This window comes from Lepisosteus oculatus, chromosome 21 (genome assembly GCF_040954835.1).
Source record: "Lepisosteus oculatus isolate fLepOcu1 chromosome 21, fLepOcu1.hap2, whole genome shotgun sequence".
Taxonomy (NCBI): Eukaryota; Metazoa; Chordata; class Actinopteri; order Semionotiformes; family Lepisosteidae; genus Lepisosteus; species Lepisosteus oculatus.
In genome coordinates, this window is record NC_090716.1 from 361,171 (window position 1) to 384,905 (window position 23,735).

Genomic DNA, 23,735 nt, shown 5'->3' on the forward strand with positions numbered 1-23,735 from the left:
TGCGGGGTGTGGTGTGCTGGTGTGTGGTGGTGTTGTGCAGGGTGTGGTGTGCTGGTGTGTGGTGGTGGTGTTGTGCGGGGTGTGGTGTGCTGGTGTGTGGTGGTGTTGTGCGGGGTGTGGTGTGCTGGTGTGTGGTGGTGGTGTCGTGCGGGGTGTGGTGTGCTGGTGTGTGGTGGTGGTGTCGTGCGGGGTGTGGTGTGCTGGTGTGTGGTGGTGGTGTTGTGCGGGGTGTGGTGTGCTGGTGTGTGGTGGTGGTGTTGTGCGGGGTGTGGTGTGCTGGTGTGTGGTGGTGTTGTGCGGGGTGTGGTGTGTGGTGGTGGTGTCGTGCGGGGTGTGGTGTGCTGGTGTGTGGTGGTGGTGTCGTGCGGGGTGTGGTGTGCTGGTGTGGTGTGCTGGTGTGTGGTGGTGTGTGGTGGTGTTGTGCGGGGTGTGGTGTGGTGTGTGGTGGTGTTGTGCGGGGTGTGCTGGTGTGTGGTGGTGTTGTGCGGGGTGTGGTGTGCTGGTGTGTGGTGGTGTCGTGCGGGGTGTGGTGTGCTGGTGTGGTGGTGGTGTCGTGCGGGGTGTGGTGTGGTGTGTGGTGGTGTTGTGCGGGGTGTGGTGTGCTGGTGTGGTGGTGGTGTGTGGTGGTGTTGTGCGGGGTGTGGTGTGCTGGTGTGTGGTGTTGGTGTTGGTGTTGTGCGGGGTGTGGTGTGCTGGTGTGTGGTGGTGTTGTGCGGGATGTGGTGTGCTGGTGTGTGGTGGTGGTGTTGTGCGGGGTGTGGTGTGCTGGTGTGTGGTGGTGGTGTTGTGCGGGGTGTGGTGTGCTGGTGTGTGGTGGTGGTGTCGTGCGGGGTGTGCTGGTGTGTGGTGGTGGTGTTGTGCGGGGTGTGGTGTGCTGGTGTGTGGTGGTGTGTGGTGGTGTTGTGCGGGGTGTGGTGTGCTGGTGTGTGGTGGTGTCGTGCGGGGTGTGGTGTGGTGGTGGTGTGTGGTGGTGTTGTGCGGGGTGTGGTGTGCTGGTGTGTGGTGGTGTTGTGCGGGGTGTGGTGTGCTGGTGTGTGGTGGTGGTGTTGTGCGGTGTGTGGTGGTGTTGTGCAGGGTGTGGTGTGCTGGTGTGTGGTAGTGGTGTCGTGCAGGGTGTGGTGTGCTGGTGTGTGGTAGTGGTGTCGTGCGGGGTGTGGTGTGCTGGTGTGTGGTGGTGGTGTCGTGCAGGGTGTGGTGTGCTGGTGTGTGGTGGTGTTGTGCGGGGTGTGGTGTGCTGGTGTGTGGTGGTGTTGTGCGGGGTGTGGTGTGCTGGTGTGTGGTGGTGGTGTTGTGCGGGGTGTGGTGTGCTGGTGTGTGGTGGTGGTGTTGTGCGGGGTGTGGTGCTGGTGTGTGGTGGTGTCGTGCGGGGTGTGGTGGTGTGTGGTGGTGGTGTTGTGCGGGGTGTGGTGTGGTGGTGTGTGGTGGTGTGTGGTGGTGTTGTGCGGCGTGTGGTGTGCTGGTGTGTGGTGGTGGTGTCGTGCGGGGTGTGTTGTGCTGGTGTGTGGTAGTGGTGTTGTGCAGGGTGTGGTGTGCTGGTGTGTGGTAGTGGTGTCGTGCGGGGTGTGGTGTGCTGGTGTGTGGTGTTGGTGTTGGTGTTGTGCGGGGTGTGGTGTGCTGGTGTGTGGTGGTGGTGTCGTGCGGGGTGTGGTGTGCTGGTGTGTGGTGGTGTTGTGCAGGGTGTGGTGTGCTGGTGTGTGGTGGTGTTGTGCGGGGTGTGGTGTGTGGTGGTGGTGTTGTGCAGGGTGTGGTGTGCTGGTGTGTGGTGATGTCGTGCAGGGTGTGGTGTGCTGGTGTGTGGTGGTGGTGTTGTGCGGGGTGTGGTGTGCTGGTGTGTGGTGGTGTTGTGCGGGGTGTGGTGTGCTGGTGTGTGGTGGTGTTGTGCAGGGTGTGGTGTGCTGGTGTGTGGTGGTGTTGTGCGAGGTGTGGTGTGCTGGTGTGTGGTGGTGTTGTGCGGGGTGTGGTGTGCTGGTGTGTGGTGGTGGTGTTGTGCGGGGTGTGGTGTGCTGGTGTGTGGTGGTGTTGTGCGGGGTGTGGTGTGCTGGTGTGTGGTGGTGGTGTCGTGCGGGGTGTGGTGTGCTGGTGTGTGGTGGTGTTGTGCGGGGTGTGGTGTGCTGGTGTGTGGTGGTGTTGTGCGGGGTGTGGTGTGCTGGTGTGTGGTGGTGGTGTTGTGCGGGGTGTGGTGTGCTGGTGTGTGGTGGTGTCGTGCGGGGTGTGGTGTGCTGGTGTGTGGTGGTGTTGTGCGGGGTGTGGTGTGCTGGTGTGTGGTGGTGTTGTGCAGGGTGTGGTGTGCTGGTGTGTGGTGGTGGTGTTGTGCGGGGTGTGGTGTGCTGGTGTGTGGTGGTGGTGTTGTGCGGGGTGTGGTGTGCTGGTGTGTGGTGGTGGTGTTGTGCGGGGTGTGGTGCTGGTGTGTGGTGGTGTCGTGCGGGGTGTGGTGGTGTGTGGTGGTGGTGTTGTGCGGGGTGTGGTGTGCTGGTGTGTGGTGGTGTGTGGTGGTGTTGTGCGGGGTGTGGTGTGCTGGTGTGTGGTGGTGGTGTCGTGCGGGGTGTGTTGTGCTGGTGTGTGGTAGTGGTGTTGTGCAGGGTGTGGTGTGCTGGTGTGTGGTAGTGGTGTCGTGCGGGGTGTGGTGTGCTGGTGTGTGGTGTTGGTGTTGGTGTTGTGCGGGGTGTGGTGTGCTGGTGTGTGGTGGTGGTGTCGTGCGGGGTGTGGTGTGCTGGTGTGTGGTGGTGTTGTGCAGGGTGTGGTGTGCTGGTGTGTGGTGGTGTTGTGCGGGGTGTGGTGTGTGGTGGTGGTGTTGTGCAGGGTGTGGTGTGCTGGTGTGTGGTGGTGTCGTGCGGGGTGTGGTGTGTGGTGGTGGTGTTGTGCGGGGTGTGGTGTGCTGGTGTGTGGTGGTGGTGTTGTGCGGGGTGTGGTGTGCTGGTGTGTGGTGGTGTTGTGCGGGGTGTGGTGTGCTGGTGTGTGGTGGTGGTGTTGTGCGGGGTGTGGTGTGCTGGTGTGTGGTGGTGTTGTGCAGGGTGTGGTGTGCTGGTGTGTGGTGGTGTTGTGCGGGGTGTGGTGTGCTGGTGTGGTGGTGGTGTGTGGTGGTGTTGTGCGGGGTGTGGTGTGCTGGTGTGTGGTGGTGTTGTGCGGGGTGTGGTGTGCTGGTGTGTGGTGGTGGTGTTGTGCGGGGTGTGGTGTGGTGGTGTGTGGTGGTGTTGTGCGGGGTGTGGTGTGCTGGTGTGTGGTGGTGGTGTTGTGCGGGGTGTGGTGTGCTGGTGTGTGGTGGTGTCGTGCGGGGTGTGGTGTGCTGGTGTGTGGTGGTGTTGTGCGGGGTGTGGTGTGCTGGTGTGTGGTGGTGTTGTGCAGGGTGTGGTGTGCTGGTGTGTGGTGGTGGTGTTGTGCGGGGTGTGGTGTGCTGGTGTGTGGTGGTGGTGTTGTGCGGGGTGTGGTGTGCTGGTGTGTGGTGGTGTGTGGTGGTGTTGTGCGGGGTGTGCTGGTGTGTGGTAGTGGTGTCGTGCGGGGTGTGGTGTGCTGGTGTGTGGTGGTGTTGTGCGGGGTGTGGTGTGCTGGTGTGTGGTGGTGTTGTGCGGGGTGTGGTGTGCTGGTGTGTGGTGGTGGTGTTGTGCGGGGTGTGGTGTGCTGGTGTGTGGTGGTGTTGTGCGGGGTGTGGTGTGCTGGTGTGTGGTGGTGGTGTCGTGCGGGGTGTGGTGTGCTGGTGTGTGGTGGTGTTGTGCGGGGTGTGGTGTGCTGGTGTGTGGTGGTGTTGTGCGGGGTGTGGTGTGCTGGTGTGTGGTGGTGGTGTCGTGCGGGGTGTGGTGTGCTGGTGTGTGGTGGTGTTGTGCGGGGTGTGGTGTGCTGGTGTGTGGTGGTGTTGTGCGGGGTGTGGTGTGCTGGTGTGTGGTGGTGGTGTTGTGCGGGGTGTGGTGGTGTGTGGTGGTGTTGTGCGGGGTGTGGTGTGCTGGTGTGTGGTGGTGTTGTGCGGGGTGTGGTGTGCTGGTGGTGGTGTTGTGCGGGGTGTGGTGTGCTGGTGTGTGGTGGTGGTGTTGTGCGGGGTGTGGTGTGCTGGTGTGTGGTGGTGTTGTGCGGGGTGTGCTGGTGTGTGGTGGTGTTGTGCGGGGTGTGGTGTGCTGGTGTGTGGTGGTGTTGTGCGGGGTGTGGTGTGCTGGTGTGTGGTGGTGTCGTGCGGGGTGTGGTGTGCTGGTGTGTGGTGGTGTTGTGCGAGGTGTGGTGTGCTGGTGTGTGGTGGTGTTGTGCGGGGTGTGGTGTGCTGGTGTGTGGTGGTGGTGTTGTGCGGGGTGTGGTGTGCTGGTGTGTGGTGGTGTCGTGCGGGGTGTGGTGTGCTGGTGTGTGGTGGTGTTGTGCGAGGTGTGGTGTGCTGGTGTGTGGTGGTGTTGTGCGGGGTGTGGTGTGCTGGTGTGTGGTGGTGGTGTCGTGCGGGGTGTGGTGTGCTATTGTGTAGTAGTGGTGTCGTGCTGGTGTGTGGTGGTGTCGTGCGGGGTGTGGTGTGCTGGTGTGTGGTAGTGTTGTGCAGGGTGTGGTGTGCTGGTGAGTGGTGGTGGTGTTGTGCAGGGTGTGGTGTGCTGGTGTGTGGTGGTGTCGTGCGGGGTGTGGTGTGGTGTGTGGTGGTGGTGTTGTGCGGGGTGTGGTGTGCTGGTGTGTGCTGGTGTGTGGTGGTGTTGTGCGGGGTGTGGTGTGCTGGTGTGTGGTGGTGGTGTTGTGCGGGGTGTGGTGTGCTGGTGTGTGGTGGTGTCGTGCGGGGTGTGGTGTGCTGGTGTGTGGTGGTGTTGTGCGAGGTGTGGTGTGCTGGTGTGTGGTGGTGTCGTGCGGGGTGTGGTGTGGTGTGTGGTGGTGGTGTCGTGCGGGGTGTGGTGTGCTGGTGTGTGGTAGTGTCGTGCGAGGTGTGGTGTGCTGGTGTGTGGTGGTGATGTCGTGCGGGGTGTGGTGTGCTGGTGTGTGGTGGTGATGTCGTGCAGGGTGTGGTGTGCTGGTGTGTGGTAGTGGTGTTGTGCGGGGTGTGGTGTGCTGGTGTGTGGTGGTGATGTCGTGCAGGGTGTGGTGTGCTGGTGTGTGGTGGTGGTGTTGTGCGGGGTGTGGTGTGCTGGTGTGTGGTGGTGTTGTGCGGGGTGTGGTGTGCTGGTGGTGGTGTTGTGCGGGGTGTGGTGTGTGGTGGTGATGTCGTGCAGGGTGTGGTGTGCTGGTGTGTGGTGGTGTTGTGCGGGGTGTGGTGTGCTGGTGAGTGGTGGTGTTGTGCGGGGTGTGGTGTGCTGGTGTGTGGTGGTGGTGTTGTGCGGGGTGTGGTGGTGGTGTGTGGTGGTGGTGTCGTGCGGGGTGTGGTGTGCTGGTGTGTGGTGTTGGTGTTGGTGTTGTGCGGGGTGTGGTGGTGGTGTGTGGTGGTGTTGTGCGGGGTGTGGTGTGCTGGTGTGTGGTGGTGGTGTTGTGCGGGGTGTGGTGTGCTGGTGTGTGGTGGTGTTGTGCGAGGTGTGGTGTGCTGGTGTGTGGTGGTGTTGTGCGGGGTGTGGTGTGCTGGTGTGTGGTGGTGTTGTGCGGGGTGTGGTGTGCTGGTGTGGTGGTGGTGTGTGGTGGTGTTGTGCGGGGTGTGGTGTGCTGGTGTGTGGTGGTGTTGTGCGGGGTGTGGTGTGCTGGTGTGTGGTGGTGTCGTGCGGGGTGTGGTGTGCTGGTGTGTGGTGGTGATGTCGTGCGGGGTGTGGTGTGCTGGTGTGTGGTGGTGTTGTGCGGGGTGTGGTGTGCTGGTGTGTGTGGTGGTGTCGTGCGGGGTGTGGTGTGGTGGTGTGTGGTGGTGGTGTTGTGCGGGGTGTGGTGTGCTGGTGTGTGGTGGTGTTGTGCGGGGTGTGGTGTGCTGGTGAGTGGTGGTGGTGTTGTGCGGGGTGTGGTGTGCTGGTGTGTGGTGGTGTTGTGCGGGGTGTGCTGGTGTGTGGTGGTGTTGTGCAGGGTGTGGTGTGCTGGTGTGTGGTGGTGTTGTGCGGGGTGTGGTGTGTGGTGGTGGTGTCGTGCGGGGTGTGGTGTGCTGGTGTGTGGTGGTGGTGTTGTGCGGGGTGTGGTGTGCTGGTGTGTGGTGGTGGTGTTGTGCGAGGTGTGGTGTGCTGGTGTGTGGTGGTGTTGTGCGGGGTGTGGTGTGCTGGTGTGTGGTGTTGGTGTCGTGCGGGGTGTGGTGTGCTGGTGTGTGGTGGTGTTGTGCGGGGTGTGGTGTGCTGGTGTGTGGTGGTGGTGTTGTGCGGGGTGTGGTGTGCTGGTGTGTGGTAGTGGTGTTGTGCGGGGTGTGGTGTGCTGGTGTGTGGTGTTGGTGTCGTGCGGGGTGTGGTGTGCTGGTGTGTGGTAGTGGTGTTGTGCGGGGTGTGGTGTGCTGGTGTGTGGTGGTGGTGTTGTGCGGGGTGTGGTGTGCTGGTGGTGGTGTTGTGCGGGGTGTGGTGTGCTGGTGTGTGGTGGTGGTGTTGTGCGGGGTGTGGTGTGCTGGTGTGTGGTGGTGTTGTGCGGGGTGTGCTGGTGTGTGGTGGTGTTGTGCGGGGTGTGGTGTGCTGGTGTGTGGTGGTGTTGTGCGGGGTGTGGTGTGCTGGTGTGTGGTGGTGTCGTGCGGGGTGTGGTGTGCTGGTGTGTGGTGGTGTTGTGCGGGGTGTGGTGTGCTGGTGTGTGGTGGTGGTGTCGTGCGGGGTGTGGTGGTGGTGTCGTGCGAGGTGTGGTGTGCTATTGTGTAGTAGTGGTGTCGTGCTGGTGTGTGGTGGTGTTGTGCGGGGTGTGGTGTGGTGTGTGGTGGTGTTGTGCGGGGTGTGGTGTGCTGGTGTGTGGTGGTGTTGTGCAGGGTGTGGTGTGCTGGTGAGTGGTGGTGGTGTTGTGCGGGGTGTGCTGGTGTGTGGTGGTGTTGTGCGGGGTGTGGTGTGCTGGTGTGTGGTGGTGGTGTCGTGCGGGGTGTGGTGTGGTGTGTGGTGGTGGTGTTGTGCGGGGTGTGGTGTGCTGGTGAGTGGTGGTGGTGTTGTGCAGGGTGTGGTGTGCTGGTGTGTGGTGGTGTCGTGCGGGGTGTGGTGTGGTGTGTGGTGGTGGTGTTGTGCGGGGTGTGTTGTGCTGGTGTGGTGGTGGTGTGTGGTGGTTTCGTGCGAGGTGTGGTGTGCTGGTGTGTGGTGGTGATGTCGTGCAGGGTGTGGTGTGCTGGTGTGTGGTGGTGTTGTGCAGGGTGTGGTGTGCTGGTGTGTGGTGGTGGTGTGTGGTGGTGTCGTGCGGGGTGTGGTGTGCTGGTGTGTGGTGGTGATGTCGTGCGGGGTGTGGTGTGCTGGTGTGTGGTGGTGGTGTGTGGTGGTGTCGTGCGGGGTGTGGTGTGCTGGTGTGTGGTGGTGGTGTGTGGTGGTGTGGTGTGCTGGTGTGTGGTGGTGTTGTGCGGGGTGTGGTGTGCTGGTGTGTGGTGGTGTTGTGCGGGGTGTGGTGTGCTGGTGTGTGGTGGTGTTGTGCGGGGTGTGGTGTGCTGGTGTGTGGTGGTGGTGTTGTGCGAGGTGTGGTGTGCTGGTGTGTGGTGGTGGTGTTGTGCGGGGTGTGGTGTGCTGGTGTGTGGTGGTGTTGTGCGGGGTGTGGTGTGGTGTGTGGTGGTGGTGTTGTGCGGGGTGTGGTGTGCTGGTGTGTGGTGGTGATGTCGTGCGGGGTGTGGTGTGCTGGTGTGTGGTGGTGTTGTGCAGGGTGTGGTGTGCTGGTGTGTGGTGGTGGTGTGTGGTGGTGTCGTGCGGGGTGTGGTGTGCTGGTGTGTGGTGGTGTTGTGCGAGGTGTGGTGTGCTGGTGTGTGGTGGTGTTGTGCGGGGTGTGGTGTGCTGGTGTGTGGTGGTGGTGTTGTGCGGGGTGTGGTGTGCTGGTGTGTGGTGGTGTTGTGCGGGGTGTGGTGTGCTGGTGTGTGGTGGTGTTGTGCGGGGTGTGGTGTGCTGGTGTGTGGTGGTGGTGTTGTGCGGGGTGTGGTGTGCTGGTGTGTGGTGGTGTTGTGCGGGGTGTGCTGGTGTGTGGTGGTGGTGTTGTGCGGGGTGTGGTGTGCTGGTGTGTGGTGGTGTTGTGCGGGGTGTGCTGGTGTGTGGTGGTGTTGTGCGGGGTGTGGTGTGCTGGTGTGTGGTGGTGTCGTGCGGGGTGTGGTGTGCTGGTGTGTGGTGGTGTTGTGCGGGGTGTGGTGTGCTGGTGTGTGGTGGTATCGTGCGGGGTGTGGTGTGCTGGTGTGTAGTGGTGTCGTGCAGGGTGTGGTGTGCTGGTGTGTGGTGGTGTTGTGCGGGGTGTGGTGTGCTGGTGTGTGGTGGTGTTGTGCGGGGTGTGGTGTGCTGGTGTGTGGTGGTGTTGTGCGGGGTGTGGTGTGCTGGTGTGTGGTGGTGTTGTGCGGGGTGTGGTGTGCTGGTGTGTGGTGGTGGTGTTGTGCGGGGTGTGGTGTGCTGGTGTGTGGTGGTGTTGTGCAGGGTGTGGTGTGCTGGTGTGTGGTGGTGTCGTGCGGGGTGTGGTGTGCTGGTGTGTGGTGGTGGTGTTGTGCGGGGTGTGGTGTGCTGGTGTGTGGTGGTGTTGTGCGGGGTGTGGTGTGCTGGTGTGTGGTGGTGGTGTTGTGCGGGGTGTGGTGTGCTGGTGTGTGGTGGTGTCGTGCGGGGTGTGGTGTGCTGGTGTGTGGTGGTGTTGTGCGAGGTGTGGTGTGCTGGTGTGTGGTGGTGTTGTGCGGGGTGTGGTGTGCTGGTGTGTGGTGGTGGTGTTGTGCGGGGTGTGGTGTGCTGGTGTGTGGTGGTGTTGTGCGGGGTGTGGTGTGCTGGTGTGTGGTGGTGGTGTCGTGCAGGGTGTGGTGTGCTGGTGTGTGGTGGTGGTGTTGTGCGGGGTGTGGTGTGCTGGTGTGTGGTGGTGGTGTTGTGCGGGGTGTGGTGTGCTGGTGTGTGGTGGTGGTGTTGTGCGGGGTGTGGTGTGCTGGTGTGTGGTGGTGTTGTGCGAGGTGTGGTGTGCTGGTGTGTGGTGGTGTTGTGCGGGGTGTGGTGTGCTGGTGTGTGGTGGTGGTGTCGTGCGGGGTGTGGTGTGCTGGTGTGTGGTGGTGGTGTTGTGCGGGGTGTGGTGTGCTGGTGTGTGGTGGTGGTGTTGTGCGGGGTGTGGTGTGCTGGTGTGTGGTGGTGTTGTGCGGGGTGTGGTGTGCTGGTGTGTGGTGGTGGTGTTGTGCGAGGTGTGGTGTGGTGGTGTGTGGTGGTGTTGTGCGGGGTGTGGTGTGCTGGTGTGTGGTGGTGGTGTTGTGCGGGGTGTGGTGTGCTGGTGTGTGGTGGTGGTGTTGTGCGGGGTGTGGTGTGCTGGTGTGTGGTGGTGGTGTCGTGCGGGGTGTGGTGTGCTGGTGTGTGGTGGTGTTGTGCGGGGGTGTGGTGTGCTGGTGTGTGGTGGTGGTGTTGTGCGGGGTGTGGTGTGCTGGTGTGTGGTGGTGTCGTGCGGGGTGTGGTGTGCTGGTGTGTGGTGGTGGTGTTGTGCGGGGTGTGGTGTGCTGGTGTGTGGTGGTGTGTGGTGGTGTTGTGCGGGGTGTGGTGTGCTGGTGTGTGGTGGTGGTGTCGTGCGGGGTGTGTTGTGCTGGTGTGTGGTAGTGGTGTTGTGCAGGGTGTGGTGTGCTGGTGTGTGGTAGTGGTGTCGTGCAGGGTGTGGTGTGCTGGTGTGTGGTAGTGGTGTCGTGCGGGGTGTGGTGTGCTGGTGTGTGGTAGTGGTGTCGTGCGGGGTGTGGTGTGCTGGTGTGTGGTGGTGGTGTTGTGCGGGGTGTGGTGTGCTGGTGTGTGGTGGTGTGTGGTGGTGTTGTGCGGGGTGTGGTGTGCTGGTGTGTGGTAGTGGTGTCGTGCAGGGTGTGGTGTGCTGGTGTGTGGTAGTGGTGTCGTGCGGGGTGTGGTGTGCTGGTGTGTGGTGGTGGTGTCGTGCGGGGTGTGGTGTGCTGGTGTGTGGTGGTGTTGTGCGGGGTGTGGTGTGCTGGTGTGTGGTGGTGTTGTGCGGGGTGTGGTGTGCTGGTGTGTGGTGGTGGTGTTGTGCGGGGTGTGGTGTGCTGGTGTGTGGTGGTGGTGTTGTGCGGGGTGTGGTGCTGGTGTGTGGTGGTGTCGTGCGGGGTGTGGTGGTGTGTGGTGGTGGTGTTGTGCGGGGTGTGGTGTGCTGGTGTGTGGTGGTGTTGTGCGGGGTGTGGTGTGCTGGTGTGTGGTGGTGGTGTTGTGCGGGGTGTGGTGTGCTGGTGTGTGGTGGTGTCGTGCGGGGTGTGGTGTGCTGGTGTGTGGTGGTGTTGTGCGAGGTGTGGTGTGCTGGTGTGTGGTGGTGTCGTGCGGGGTGTGGTGTGCTGGTGTGTGGTGGTGTCGTGCGGGGTGTGGTGTGCTGGTGTGTGGTGGTGTTGTGCGGGGTGTGGTGTGCTGGTGTGTGGTGGTGTGTGGTGGTGTTGTGCGGGGTGTGGTGTGCTGGTGTGTGGTGGTGTTGTGCGGGGTGTGGTGTGCTGGTGTGTGGTGGTGGTGTTGTGCGGGGTGTGGTGTGCTGGTGTGTGGTAGTGGTGTTGTGCAGGGTGTGGTGTGCTGGTGTGTGGTAGTGGTGTCGTGCGGGGTGTGGTGTGCTGGTGTGTGGTGTTGGTGTTGGTGTTGTGCGGGGTGTGGTGTGCTGGTGTGTGGTGGTGTTGTGCGGGGTGTGGTGTGCTGGTGTGTGGTGGTGTTGTGCGGGGTGTGGTGTGCTGGTGTGTGGTGGTGTCGTGCGGGGTGTGGTGTGCTGGTGTGTGGTGGTGTTGTGCGGGGTGTGGTGTGCTGGTGTGTGGTGTTGGTGTCGTGCAGGGTGTGGTGTGCTGGTGTGTGGTGGTGGTGTTGTGCGGGGTGTGGTGTGCTGGTGTGTGGTGGTGGTGTTGTGCGGGGTGTGGTGTGCTGGTGTGTGGTGGTGTTGTGCGGGGTGTGGTGTGTGGTGGTGGTGTTGTGCAGGGTGTGGTGTGCTGGTGTGTGGTGATGTCGTGCAGGGTGTGGTGTGCTGGTGTGTGGTGGTGGTGTTGTGCGGGGTGTGGTGTGCTGGTGTGTGGTGGTGTTGTGCGGGGTGTGGTGTGCTGGTGTGTGGTGGTGTTGTGCGGGGTGTGGTGTGCTGGTGTGTGGTGGTGGTGTTGTGCGGGGTGTGGTGTGCTGGTGTGTGGTGGTGGTGTTGTGCAGGGTGTGGTGTGCTGGTGTGTGGTGGTGTTGTGCGGGGTGTGGTGTGCTGGTGTGTGGTGGTGGTGTCGTGCAGGGTGTGGTGTGCTGGTGTGTGGTGGTGTCGTGCGGGGTGTGGTGTGCTGGTGTGTGGTGGTGTTGTGCGGGGTGTGGTGTGTGGTGTGTGGTGGTGTTGTGCAGGGTGTGGTGTGCTGGTGTGTGGTAGTGGTGTCGTGCGGGGTGTGGTGTGCTGGTGTGTGGTGGTGTTGTGCGGGGTGTGGTGTGGTGTGTGTGGTGGTGTTGTGCGGGGTGTGGTGTGCTGGTGTGTGGTGGTGTTGTGCGGGGTGTGGTGTGCTGGTGTGTGGTGGTGGTGTTGTGCGGGGTGTGGTGTGCTGGTGTGTGGTGGTGTTGTGCGGGGTGTGGTGTGCTGGTGTGTGGTGGTGTTGTGCGGGGTGTGGTGGTGGTGTGTGGTGGTGGTGTTGTGCGGGGTGTGGTGTGCTGGTGTGTGGTGGTGTTGTGCAGGGTGTGGTGTGCTGGTGTGTGGTAGTGGTGTCGTGCGGGGTGTGGTGTGCTGGTGTGTGGTGGTGGTGTTGTGCGGGGTGTGGTGTGCTGGTGTGTGGTGGTGTTGTGCGGGGTGTGGTGTGCTGGTGTGTGGTGGTGGTGTCGTGCGGGGTGTGCTGGTGTGTGGTGGTGGTGTTGTGCGGGGTGTGGTGTGGTGTGTGGTGGTGGTGTTGTGCAGGGTGTGGTGTGCTGGTGTGTGGTGGTGTTGTGCGGGGTGTGGTGGTGGTGTGTGGTGGTGGTGTTGTGCGGGGTGTGGTGTGCTGGTGTGTGGTGGTGGTGTCGTGCGGGGTGTGGTGTGCTGGTGTGTGGTGGTGGTGTTGTGCGGGGTGTGGTGTGCTGGTGTGTGGTGGTGTTGTGCGGGGTGTGGTGTGCTGGTGTGTGGTGGTGGTGTTGTGCGGGGTGTGGTGTGCTGGTGTGTGGTGGTGTTGTGCGGGGTGTGGTGTGGTGTGTGGTGGTGGTGTTGTGCGGGGTGTGGTGTGCTGGTGTGTGGTGGTGGTGTCGTGCGGGGTGTGCTGGTGTGTGGTGGTGGTGTTGTGCGGGGTGTGGTGTGCTGGTGTGTGGTGATGTGTGGTGGTGTTGTGCGGGGTGTGGTGTGCTGGTGTGTGGTAGTGGTGTCGTGCAGGGTGTGGTGTGCTGGTGTGTGGTGGTGTTGTGCGGGGTGTGGTGTGCTGGTGTGTGGTAGTGGTGTCGTGCAGGGTGTGGTGTGCTGGTGTGTGGTGGTGTTGTGCGGGGTGTGGTGTGCTGGTGTGTGGTGGTGTTGTGCGGGGTGTGGTGTGCTGGTGTGTGGTGGTGTTGTGCGGGGTGTGGTGTGCTGGTGTGTGGTGGTGTCGTGCGGGGTGTGGTGTGCTGGTGTGTGGTGGTGTTGTGCGGGGTGTGGTGTGCTGGTGTGTGGTAGTGGTGTCGTGCGGGGTGTGGTGTGCTGGTGTGTGGTGGTGTTGTGCGGGGTGTGGTGTGCTGGTGTGTGGTAGTGGTGTCGTGCGGGGTGTGGTGTGCTGGTGTGTGGTGGTGTTGTGCGGGGTGTGGTGGTGGTGTGTGGTGGTGGTGTTGTGCGGGGTGTGGTGTGCTGGTGTGTGGTGGTGTTGTGCGGGGTGTGGTGTGCTGGTGTGTGGTGGTGTCGTGCGGGGTGTGGTGTGCTGGTGTGTGGTGGTGTCGTGCGGGGTGTGGTGTGCTGGTGTGTGGTGGTGTTGTGCGGGGTGTGGTGTGCTGGTGTGTGGTAGTGGTGTCGTGCGGGGTGTGGTGTGCTGGTGTGTGGTGGTGTTGTGCGGGGTGTGGTGTGCTGGTGTGTGGTAGTGGTGTCGTGCGGGGTGTGGTGTGCTGGTGTGTGGTGGTGTTGTGCGGGGTGTGGTGGTGGTGTGTGGTGGTGGTGTTGTGCGGGGTGTGGTGTGCTGGTGTGTGGTGGTGTTGTGCGGGGTGTGGTGTGCTGGTGTGTGGTGGTGGTGTTGTGCGGGGTGTGGTGTGCTGGTGTGTGGTGGTGTTGTGCGGGGTGTGGTGTGCTGGTGTGTGGTGGTGTCGTGCGGGGTGTGGTGTGCTGGTGTGTGGTGGTGTTGTGCGGGGTGTGGTGTGCTGGTGTGTGGTGGTGTTGTGCGGGGTGTGGTGTGCTGGTGTGTGGTGGTGTCGTGCGGGGTGTGGTGTGCTGGTGTGTGGTGGTGTCGTGCGGGGTGTGGTGTGCTGGTGTGTGGTGGTGTTGTGCGGGGTGTGCTGGTGTGTGGTGGTGGTGTTGTGCGGGGTGTGGTGTGCTGGTGTGTGGTGGTGTTGTGCGGGGTGTGGTGTGCTGGTGTGTGGTGGTGGTGTTGTGCGGGGTGTGGTGTGCTGGTGTGTGGTGGTGTTGTGCGGGGTGTGGTGTGCTGGTGTGTGGTGGTGGTGTTGTGCAGGGTGTGGTGTGCTGGTGTGTGGTAGTGGTGTCGTGCGGGGTGTGGTGTGCTGGTGTGTGGTGGTGTTGTGCGAGGTGTGGTGTGCTGGTGTGTGGTGGTGTTGTGCGGGGTGTGGTGTGCTGGTGTGTGGTGGTGTTGTGCGAGGTGTGGTGTGCTGGTGTGTGGTGGTGTTGTGCGAGGTGTGGTGTGCTGGTGTGTGGTGGTGTTGTGCGGGGTGTGGTGTGCTGGTGTGTGGTGGTGGTGTTGTGCGGGGTGTGGTGTGCTGGTGTGTGGTGGTGGTGTTGTGCGGGGTGTGGTGTGCTGGTGTGTGGTGGTGTTGTGCGGGGTGTGGTGTGCTGGTGTGTGGTGGTGTTGTGCGGGGTGTGCTGGTGTGTGGTGGTGTTGTGCGGGGTGTGGTGTGCTGGTGTGTGGTGGTGTTGTGCGGGGTGTGGTGTGCTGGTGTGTGGTGGTGGTGTTGTGCGGGGTGTGGTGTGCTGGTGTGTGGTGGTGTTGTGCGGGGTGTGGTGTGGTGTGTGGTGGTGGTGTTGTGCGGGGTGTGGTGTGCTGGTGTGTGGTGGTGTTGTGCGGGGTGTGGTGTGCTGGTGTGTGGTGGTGGTGTTGTGCGAGGTGTGGTGTGCTGGTGTGTGGTGGTGTTGTGCGGGGTGTGGTGTGCTGGTGTGTGGTGGTGGTGTCGTGCGGGGTGTGGTGTGCTGGTGTGTGGTGGTGTTGTGCGAGGTGTGGTGTGCTGGTGTGTGGTGGTGTTGTGCGGGGTGTGGTGTGCTGGTGTGTGGTGGGGATGTCGTGCGGGGTGTGGTGTGCTGGTGTGTGGTGGTGGTGTGTGGTGGTGTTGTGCGGGGTGTGGTGTGCTGGTGTGTGGTGGTGGTGTGTGGTGGTGTTGTGCGGGGTGTGGTGTGCTGGTGTGTGGTGGTGGTGTTGTGCGGGGTGTGGTGTGCTGGTGTGTGGTGGTGTTGTGCGAGGTGTGGTGTGCTGGTGTGTGGTGGTGTTGTGCGGGGTGTGGTGTGCTGGTGTGTGGTGGTGTTGTGCGAGGTGTGGTGTGCTGGTGTGTGGTGGTGGTGTTGTGCGGGGTGTGGTGTGCTGGTGTGGTGGTGGTGTTGTGCGGGGTGTGGTGTGCTGGTGTGTGGTGGTGTTGTGCAGGGTGTGGTGTGCTGGTGTGTGGTGGTGGTGTGTGGTGGTGTTGTGCGGGGTGTGGTGTGCTGGTGTGTGGTGGTGTTGTGCGGGGTGTGGTGTGCTGGTGTGTGGTAGTGGTGTCGTGCGGGGTGTGGTGTGCTGGTGTGTGGTAGTGGTGTTGTGCGGGGTGTGGTGTGCTGGTGAGTGGTAGTGGTGTCGTGCGGGGTGTGGTGTGCTGGTGAGTGGTGTTGTGTTGTGTGTGTCCTGTGGGTAAGCTAGTGTCTCTCTCAGTCTCCAGTTTGCGGTGGAGTTGGCCTCTCTCCTGCACATCCCTCCACCTCCACAGTGGCAGGATATTGCCGATCAGATCAAAATCCCCTTTGACCTGGAGCAGAATTACCACCCTGAGTTTGATGGATACAAGACAGGTGAGAAACAGGATCTGTTTTCGCCTCTTGCATCCCGTTTCTCCCTCTTATTTAACCTGTGGAGACCAGTGGAGTACAGGGCTGTTACAGTCCAGTCCTACCAGCTCAGAGACCAGTGGAGTACAGAGCTGCTACAGTCCAGTCCTACCAGCTCAGAGACCAGTGGAGTACTGGGCTGCCACAGTCCAGTCCTACCAGCTCAGAGACCAGTGGAGTACAGAGCTGCTACAGTCCAGTAATACCAGCTCAGAGACCAGTGGAGTACAGGGCTGTTACAGTCCAGTCCTTCCAGCTCAGAGACCAGTGGAGTACAGGGCTGCTACACTCGTACCCAGCTCAGAGACCAGTGGAGTACAGAGCTGCTCCAGTCGTACCCAGCTCAGAGACCAGTGGAGTACTGGGCTGCTACACTCATACCCAGCTCAGAGACCAGTGGAGTACTGGGCTGCTATACTCGTACCCAGCTCAGAGACCAGTGGAGTACAGGGCTGCTACAGTTGTACCCAGCTCAGAGACCAGTGGAGTACACTTAGTCCTGTCTCTTTTTCATTCAATTTCTTCTGCCTCTCAGGAGAGAAAGTGAAGCAGGCAGATGTTGTGTTGCTGGGATATCCGCTGGGGTACCCCATGTCTCCAGAGGTCAGAAGGAATGACCTGGAAGTGTATGAGCCAGTGACTGATCCCCAGGGACCAGCAATGACCTGGGTAAGACAGCACAGCACCTCTTGCAGGGAGAGGAGATAGACGGACACTGACCGGCAGACAGACACAGCCCAGTGTGAAAGTCCTGGACAGACACTGACCGACAGACAGACACAGCCCAGTGTGTCAGGGTGTGTGTGCAGTGGGTTAGGGTCAGACAGACAGAGCCCAGGCTGAAGAGACTGTCTCTCTCTGTTCCTCTGTTAGGGGATGTTTGCTGTGGGTTGGCTGGAGCTCAGAGAGGCATCTCGGGCCCAGGAGCTGTTGATGAGGAATTTCAATAACATCCAGGAGCCCTTCCAGGTGAGAGAATATCTCGGTCTCACCATCAGCTCATCTGGGAGTTTTGACCTGGCAGTGAAGGCATTGAGGGAGAAGGCACTCAGGGCTTTCTACACAATAAGAAGGAGGCTCTTCAACATCAACCCACCAACAAGAATCTGGCTCCAAATATTTCAAAGTGTAATCCAATCCATTGCCCTATACGGCAGTGAAGTGTGGGGTCCCCTCACAGACCAGGATTACACTCAATGGGACAAACACCCCACAGAAACTCTGCACATGGAGATCTGTAGAAACATCCTCCGTGTGCAGAGAAAAACACCTAACAACGGGTGCAGGGACGAATTAGGCCAGTATCCACTATTGATAAACATACAGAAAAGAGTATTAAATTATTGGGTACACCTAAAGAACAGTGACCAAAATTCCTACCACCACAAAGCCCTGCTGAGCCAAGAGCTGAGCCCAAAACAGAGCCCCCTGAGCCAGCTGGTCCTGAGGCTCACTGACCTGAGCCACACCGACACTAACCAGCATCAGGACAGCACTGCTAGACCACCACAACTCAGACTCAACCACATCACAGCACAGATCAAACAGCAATATCTCACACACTGGGATACACACACACAAGCACAACATAAACTGGAATGCTACAGAACCCTAAACAGACAATACACACTAGCTGAATATTTGACCAAAATAAGAAACAACAAACAGAAACAGACCCTGACAAGTACAGGCTCAGTGGCCATAGAAACTGGGCGACACAGGCAGACCTGGCTGCCCAGAGAGGACAGGCTGTGCTCCCACTGCCAGCGGGGAGAAATAGAGACAGAGGTGCACTTCCTACTGCACTGTGACAGATACTCTGGGATGAGAGAAACACTCTTCCCTAAACTCAGAAATCTAATCCCAGAGTTCCCACACCTGCCAGAATCACAACGGGTCCAAACAACAGATTCCACTATGTCAGTATTTACTTAACAAAAAATAAGCCAACATGCAGAAGCCATGTGTGAAAAACTAAATACACCCCATGATACAGTAGCTGTATAGCCACCTTTCGCAGCAATAACTTGAAGTTATCATTTTCTGTATGAGTTTATCAGTCTCTCACATCGTTTTGGAGGAGTTTTGGCCCACTCTTCTACAACATTGCTTCAGTTCAGCGATGTTTGAGGACATTCGTTCATGCACAGCATCTCAATGGGGTTGAGGTCTGGACTTTGACTTGGCCATTCCTACACCTTGATTCTTTTCTTTTTCAGCCATCCAGTCATAGATTTGCTGGTGTGCTTGGGATCATTGTCCTGTTGCATGACCCAATTTCGGCCAAGCTGTCGGACAGATGGCCTCACATTTGTGTCTAGAATACTTAGAGTTCGTGGTCGACTCGATGACTGCAAGGTGCCCAGGTCCCATGGCTGCAAAACACGCCCAAATCATCACCCCTCCACCACCGTGCTGTCACGACCACCAACCTTGCCCAGACCAGCCCCCAAGAGAGCTAACCAGTGCCAGCAGCAGGGCGATGATTACAAGCGCGGCCGCACGGGTTAACTCAACACCAGACGCCTACCGTGCCGCAGGCTGCAGTATTTAAGCCTCTCCAACCCGCGTCTTGCCGCGGTATTGAGTTAACTCCTTGAGAGCTCTACCTAGCGATTTCTAAACCTTGTGTCAACCTGGATTTTGGACCACCCCTTTGCCATCGGACTTCGGACCTCGCCTTCCGACTCGGACTGTTTGCCACCTGTGTTTGTCCCAGATTTCGACCTCCCTTGTTCCCTTTGACCACGATCTCGCCTCTCGACTTGTATTGTTTGCCATTTGGGTTTGACGTGGTTTTCGACCTTCCTTTCTCCCTCTGACCACGAACTCGCTGCTGGATACGGATTGTTTGTTGTCGTGCCTCTCACCTACTCCTGCGGCTGCACAGAATCCATATCTCCTCTTCAGAGTATCCTTACAGAATACCGAGCTCTTCGCTCCCTTCTCCAGCAGCACTCCCAAGCTCTCTCCCAGCTACAGCTGTCCGTTCAGCATCTTACTAATCACGTCGCCTGGCTTTTGTCCCCCCCGGTGCCCCCGTGCCCCACGCCGTCCCCTGCAGTGTCTTCCTCCCAAGCCTCTGCCCTGCCCTCCACTCCCCCAGCCTTACCGTTTGTTCTCCCTGAGAAATAGGACGGTAATCCTACAGGTTGCAGAGGCTTCATTGCTCAGTGCTTTCTCTCCTTTCATTTGCATCCCGAGCGTTTTCCTACATCACGGGAGCAGATTGGATTTGCGTTCTCCCTGCTTACAGGCAATTGGGAATCTGTCTTGCTGGCCGGGGGAGATTTTAGTAGTTTTGCGGATCGCCTCCAGGCGCGTCTTTCGCAGGACAACCTGGACCTGATTCACCTGCGGCTCTCAGCGCTTCAACAGGGCGACAGACCACTACAGGACTACGTGGCCGAATTTCAGTCCCTCGCCACAGGGTCTGCCTGGAACCCGGAGGCTCTTGTCTGTCTCTTCTGTAAGGGACTGTCAGAGGAGTTGAAGGACCACCCGGTGCTCACGCCAATCCACTCCCAGTCCCTTGACGCGGTGTTCTCTCAGGTTCTCGAACTGGACACCCGTATTAGAATTCGGAGAGCAGACAGACACCCGGGAAGCAGACATGGCCGTCCGGAGGGGTCCCTCCCTCCAGGAGCTCTGCCGCATGCTCTTCTTTCCTCTCAAGAAAAGGAAAGGCGCCGCCAAGAGGGATGAAGCCTGTACTGCGCTTCTTCGAACCATCTGCTTGCTACCTGTCCCCCGAGACCACCGTGTGCACCTCGAGCTCTCCCGCAGCCTACAGCTATGGTCAGTAGCGCTGTCTTTTCTCCAGCCTCTTCTGGCTCTCTGTTGGGGATGCTCTGACTTCCATGCCACCACAATAAGTTCACCTGAAACAGGCCTTCGATAAACAGCAGGCCCTCTCGCTGCCCCTCACCGGAACTGTGACTGCGCGATAGGTCTACTGCCAGGAACCCTCCCCCCCAAGGGTCCTCTTCTCCAGCCTGTGCCGGTTTCTTTTCCATTGGGAAGAAGGATGGCTCCTTGCGCCCATGTATCGACTGCAGGGGGTTGACGCCATCACGGTTGAACATCGTCACCCCCGCCGCTAATTCCAGTGGCTTTGGAGTCCCTACGGGGAGCCTCCATCTTTTCTAAATTAGATCTGCCGGGGGCTTATAATCTAATCAGGATACGGGAAGGGGACGAGTGAAAGACGGCCTTTATGACCACGCACAGGCATTACGAATAGTCAATAGGCAAGTCATGCCCTTTGGCCTTGTTAATGCCCCGGTGGTCTTCCAGTCCTTTATGAATGACATCTTTAGGGACATTATTGGTAACTTTGTTTTGGTGTATCTGGATGACATTCTGATTTATTTCACCGACCCCCAGGATCATGTCCGTCACGTCCAGGAGGTGTTGTCCAGATTGATCAACAATCTCTACGCTAAGCTGGAGAAGTGTGTGTTTCATGTCTCTAAGATACACTTCCTGGGCTACATCATTTCTCCCCTGGGGGTGGAGATGGACTCGTCTAAGGTAGTAGCTATTAACGACTGGCCAGTCCCGCGCAATCTGAAACAGATCCAACATTTTCTGGGTTTTGCTCATTTTTACAGGCGTTTCATTAGGAACTTTAGCTCCGTTGTTGCGCCCATCACTGCCTTGACTGGTAACAGACCTGGCCGGGGTAAGTGGAACCCGGAGGCTGACAAGGCATTCCTACGCCTAAAGCACCTCTTCAGCTCAGCTCCACTTCTCGTCACCCGGATCCCTCCAGGCCTTTCGTGGTGGAAGTTGACGCCCCTGCCTATGGGGTTGGTGCAGTCCTCTCCCAGCACCATGGAGGACACATTCTGCATCCATGTGCTTTCTTCTCCAAGAGGTGAACTACGATGAGCTCCTCGCCATCAAGCTGGCCCTCAAGGAATGGAGACATTGGCTGGAGGGGGCTCAACATCCCTTTGTTATAATCATGGACCGCAAGAACCTGGCCTACATCCCATCGGCTAAATGCCTCAACTCGCGTCTAGGCTTGCTAGTCTCTGTTCTTCTTCAATTTCGTGATTACCTATACGCCCGGTTCTAGGAGTGGGAGGGCGGACGCACTCTCCCGACTCCACTACCCCCCGGATCTGGACTACACACCTGAAACGATAATCTCGACCAACCCTGTTGTGGCAGGGGTTCACTTTTCCATTGAGGATCAAGTCAGGCGGGAACTGGACAAGACTGCCATCCCTCTCCATTGTCCCGCGGATAAACTCTTTGTTGTGGACAATTTACGTTCGGCAGCTTTGCCATGACTCCCAGTTCACAGGTCATCCTGGGGTCAGACGTACTCTGGACCTCCTGAACAGGGACTTCTACCATGAGAGCTGATGTCGCTGACTATATTCGGGCATGTCCGACCTGTGCCAGAACCAAGCCCCCGAGAGCCAGGAAAACGGGTTTCCTTCACCCGCTCCCGGTCGCCTACCGCCCCTGGTCTCACATAGCGGTGGATTTCATCACAGACCTCCCCAGCAGTCAAGGCAATACAGTAATCATGGTGGTCTCCGGCCGCTTCTCCAAATCGGCCTTCTGTCAAGCTCTTGGCACTCATGTGTCGTTAACCTCGGGATACCACCCTGAAGCCAACGGACAGGTGGAAACTAAACGAATCTAAGCCTCCTTTCATTTCTCAGAGCCTTCACCTCCTCTTGTGCATAATGACCAAACATCTCCACTTTGGTCTCATCTGTCAAAAGGACATTGTTCCAAAAAATCTTGTGGTTTGTTCAGATGCAACTTTGCAAAGTCGTGCTGCCATGTTCTTTTTGAAGAGAAGGGGCTTTCTCCTATCTACCCTTCTATGGAAGCCATACTTGCTCAGTCTTTTTCTGATCGTACTGTCATGAACTTTAACATTTAACATGTTGTCCAAGGCCTGTAGATCTCTAGATGTAGCTCTTGGTTCTTTGCGATTTCTCTGAGCATTATACGGTCTGACCGTGGGGTGAATTTACTGGGACACCACTCCCAGGAAGACTGGCAACTGTCTTGAATGTTCTCCATTTGTAAACCTTCTCACTGTAGAATGATGGATTTCAGATTGTTTGGAAATGGCCTTATACCCCTTCCCACATTGATGAGCAACAGCAATTGCTTCTCTGAGTTCATTGCCGATGTCTTTTCTCGTTGGCATGGTATTAACACACACCTGAATGATCCAGATAACTAAACAGCCAAAGGTTCTGCTTTTATAAAGGTGGTCACCCTTCCTGATGATCAACTAATCAAGTGTATTTGATGAGCAGCACCTGGCTGCTAATTACCTTCTTAATCCTATGGAAGCAGTAAGGGTGTACTTAATTTGTCCCACATGGTTTCTGCATTTTGGCTTACTTTTTGTTGAATAAATAATGACAGTGAAATCTGTTCTGTGTTGTGTGTTATCTGAGGCTAGATTTGTCTAATTATGGAAGTTGGTGAGGACTAGACAATTGTTATTTATGCCGTAATTTTAAAACCATTGAATTGAAAGAGGGTGTACCTTCTTTTTCACATGACTGTATGTCTGTAGATTTTAATTTATTTTTATTTTTTGTTTTGTTTCATGTTTATTTTATTTATTTTTTTGCTTTGGCAACACTGACTGTACCCATCTGTCATCCCAATAAGGCACCTTGAATTGAATTGAGTGAAAGAGAGCAAGCAGTGTGTCCAAAGCTCCCATTTCTCTCCTGTCCCTCTCTCCGGGTGTGGAGTCAATGTGTCTCTTGTCTCTCTCTCCGGGTGTGGAGTCAGTGTGTCTCCTGTCTCTGTCCAGGTGTGGTCTGAGGGCTCCGATGGCTCAGGGACAGTGAACTTCCTGACCGGGATGGGCGGCTTCCTGCAGGCTGTGCTGTTTGGATACACAGGATTCCGGTTGGCATTGTGTGTCTGTCTGTCCCTTTGTGGTCACTGAGCCTGTCCTCTCTGGGCAGTCAGGTCTGCCTGTGTCCAGTCTCTCTGGCCAGGCTGTGGTCACTGAGGCTGTCCTCTGTGGGCAGTCAGGTCTGCCTGTGTCCAGTCTCTCTGGCCAGGCTGTGGTCACTGAGCCTGTCCTCTGTGGGCAGTCAGGTCTGCCTGTGTCCAGTCTCTCTGGCCAGGCTGTGGTCACTGAGCCTGTCCTCTGTGGGCAGTCAGGTCTGCCTGTGTCCAGTCTCTCTGGCCAGGCTGTGGTCACTGAGCCTGTCCTCTCTGGGCAGTCAGGTCTGCCTGTGTCCAGTCTCTCTGGCCAGGCTGTGGTCACTGAGCCTGTCCTCTCTGGGCAGTCAGGTCTGCCTGTGTCCAGTCTCTCTGGCCAGGCTGTGGTCACTGAGCCTGTCCTCTCTGGGCAGTCAGGTCTGCCTGTGTCCAGTCTCTCTGGCCAGGCTGTGGTCACTGAGCCTGTCCTCTCTGTTTCTCTCTCTTACTTCTGCAGCATTAAGAAGGACTGCCTGACTTTTGACCCCGTGTTGCCGGACGACATCCCAGAGCTGCGGCTCAGGGGGGTGTGTTACCTTGGCAACAAGCTGGAGTGGGTGTTCGGGGGGAACAAGGTGCGCGTGGGGGTGACGGCGCTGTGGGGAGCCCCACACTGCCCCCTGCAGGTCATTGAGAGGCGTACAGGACAGGGCTTCCCCCTGGTGCTGGGTACGTCCTGGGGGTCCTGGGGGTTCGGGGAGGGGGTCCCCTGCACAGCTGCAGCCCCGAGATCAGTCAGATCCCCAGAAGTGCTGAGATCGAGGAAGGGACTGGCGTCGGCCACTGAGCAAGGTCCCGGCAGAACTGTGCCACCCGCTGGGCAAAGTCCCGACAGGACCACTGAGCAAGGTCCCGGCAGGACCACTGAGCAAGGTCCAGGCAGGACCACTGAACAAGGTCCCGGAAGGACCGTGCCACCCGCTGAGCAAGGTCCCGGCAGGACCACTGAGCAAGGTCCCGGCAGGACCACTGAGCAAGGTCCCGGCAGGACCACTGAACAAGGTCCCGGAAGGACCGTGCCGCCCGCTGTGCCCCCTGCTGTAACGGCTCTCTTTGTCTTTCCAGGGAAGCCGGTCTCCATTCCGCTCGGAGCAGGGGAGCTCCGCAGGCAGGCCAGCTGCTGGCCTCTGTAGCTCACGGAGTGCCAGTCAGTGTCTCCAGAGCCACACCACTCAGGAGCCGCTGCCCCTCCAGCCCTCAGAGCAGGGCTGATCTCAATAAAACACCGTGATCTGTACGTATGTCTGAGCCTGGTCTGTTCACACCTGGACAGCCTCTCACACACCTGGACAGACTCTCACTGCAGACCCTGTCTGTACACACCTGGACAGACTCTCACACACCTGGACAGACTCTCACTGCAGACCCTGTCTGTACACACCTGGACAGACTCTCACTGCAGACCCTGTCTGTACACACCTGGACAGACTCTTACTGCAGACCCTGTCTGTACACACCTGGACAGCCTCTCACTGCAGACCCTGTCTGTACACACCTGGACAGCCTCTCACTGCAGACCCTGTCTGTACACACCTGCACAGTCTCTCACACACCTGGACAGACTCTCACTGCAGACCCTGTCTGTACACACCTGGACAGCCTCTCACACACCTGGACAGACTCTCACTGCAGACCCTGTCTGTACACACCTGGACAGCCTCTCACACACCTGG

At 59.0% G+C, this 23,735-nt stretch overlaps 1 protein-coding gene across 4 annotated transcripts in view; it reads left to right on the forward strand.

Moving 5' to 3' along the window:
- pgghg (protein-glucosylgalactosylhydroxylysine glucosidase) overlaps positions 1–23,299 on the forward strand; it is a 48,841-nt gene extending 25,542 nt beyond the window's left edge. For 3 of the 4 annotated variants that reach the window (XM_069181557.1, XM_069181558.1, XM_069181560.1), the window contains 6 exons: positions 14,906–15,042; positions 15,614–15,747; positions 15,952–16,047; positions 21,884–21,981; positions 22,520–22,731; positions 23,128–23,299. In XM_069181557.1, the coding sequence (XP_069037658.1) occupies positions 14,906–15,042; positions 15,614–15,747; positions 15,952–16,047; positions 21,884–21,981; positions 22,520–22,731; positions 23,128–23,195 (745 nt within the window). In that variant the 3' untranslated portion in view covers positions 23,196–23,299. The remainder of the gene's footprint in view (positions 1–14,905; positions 15,043–15,613; positions 15,748–15,951; positions 16,048–21,883; positions 21,982–22,519; positions 22,732–23,127) is intronic. The other variant, XM_069181559.1, reaches the window with a different exon arrangement.
- The last annotated feature ends 436 nt before the right edge of the window (positions 23,300–23,735 follow it).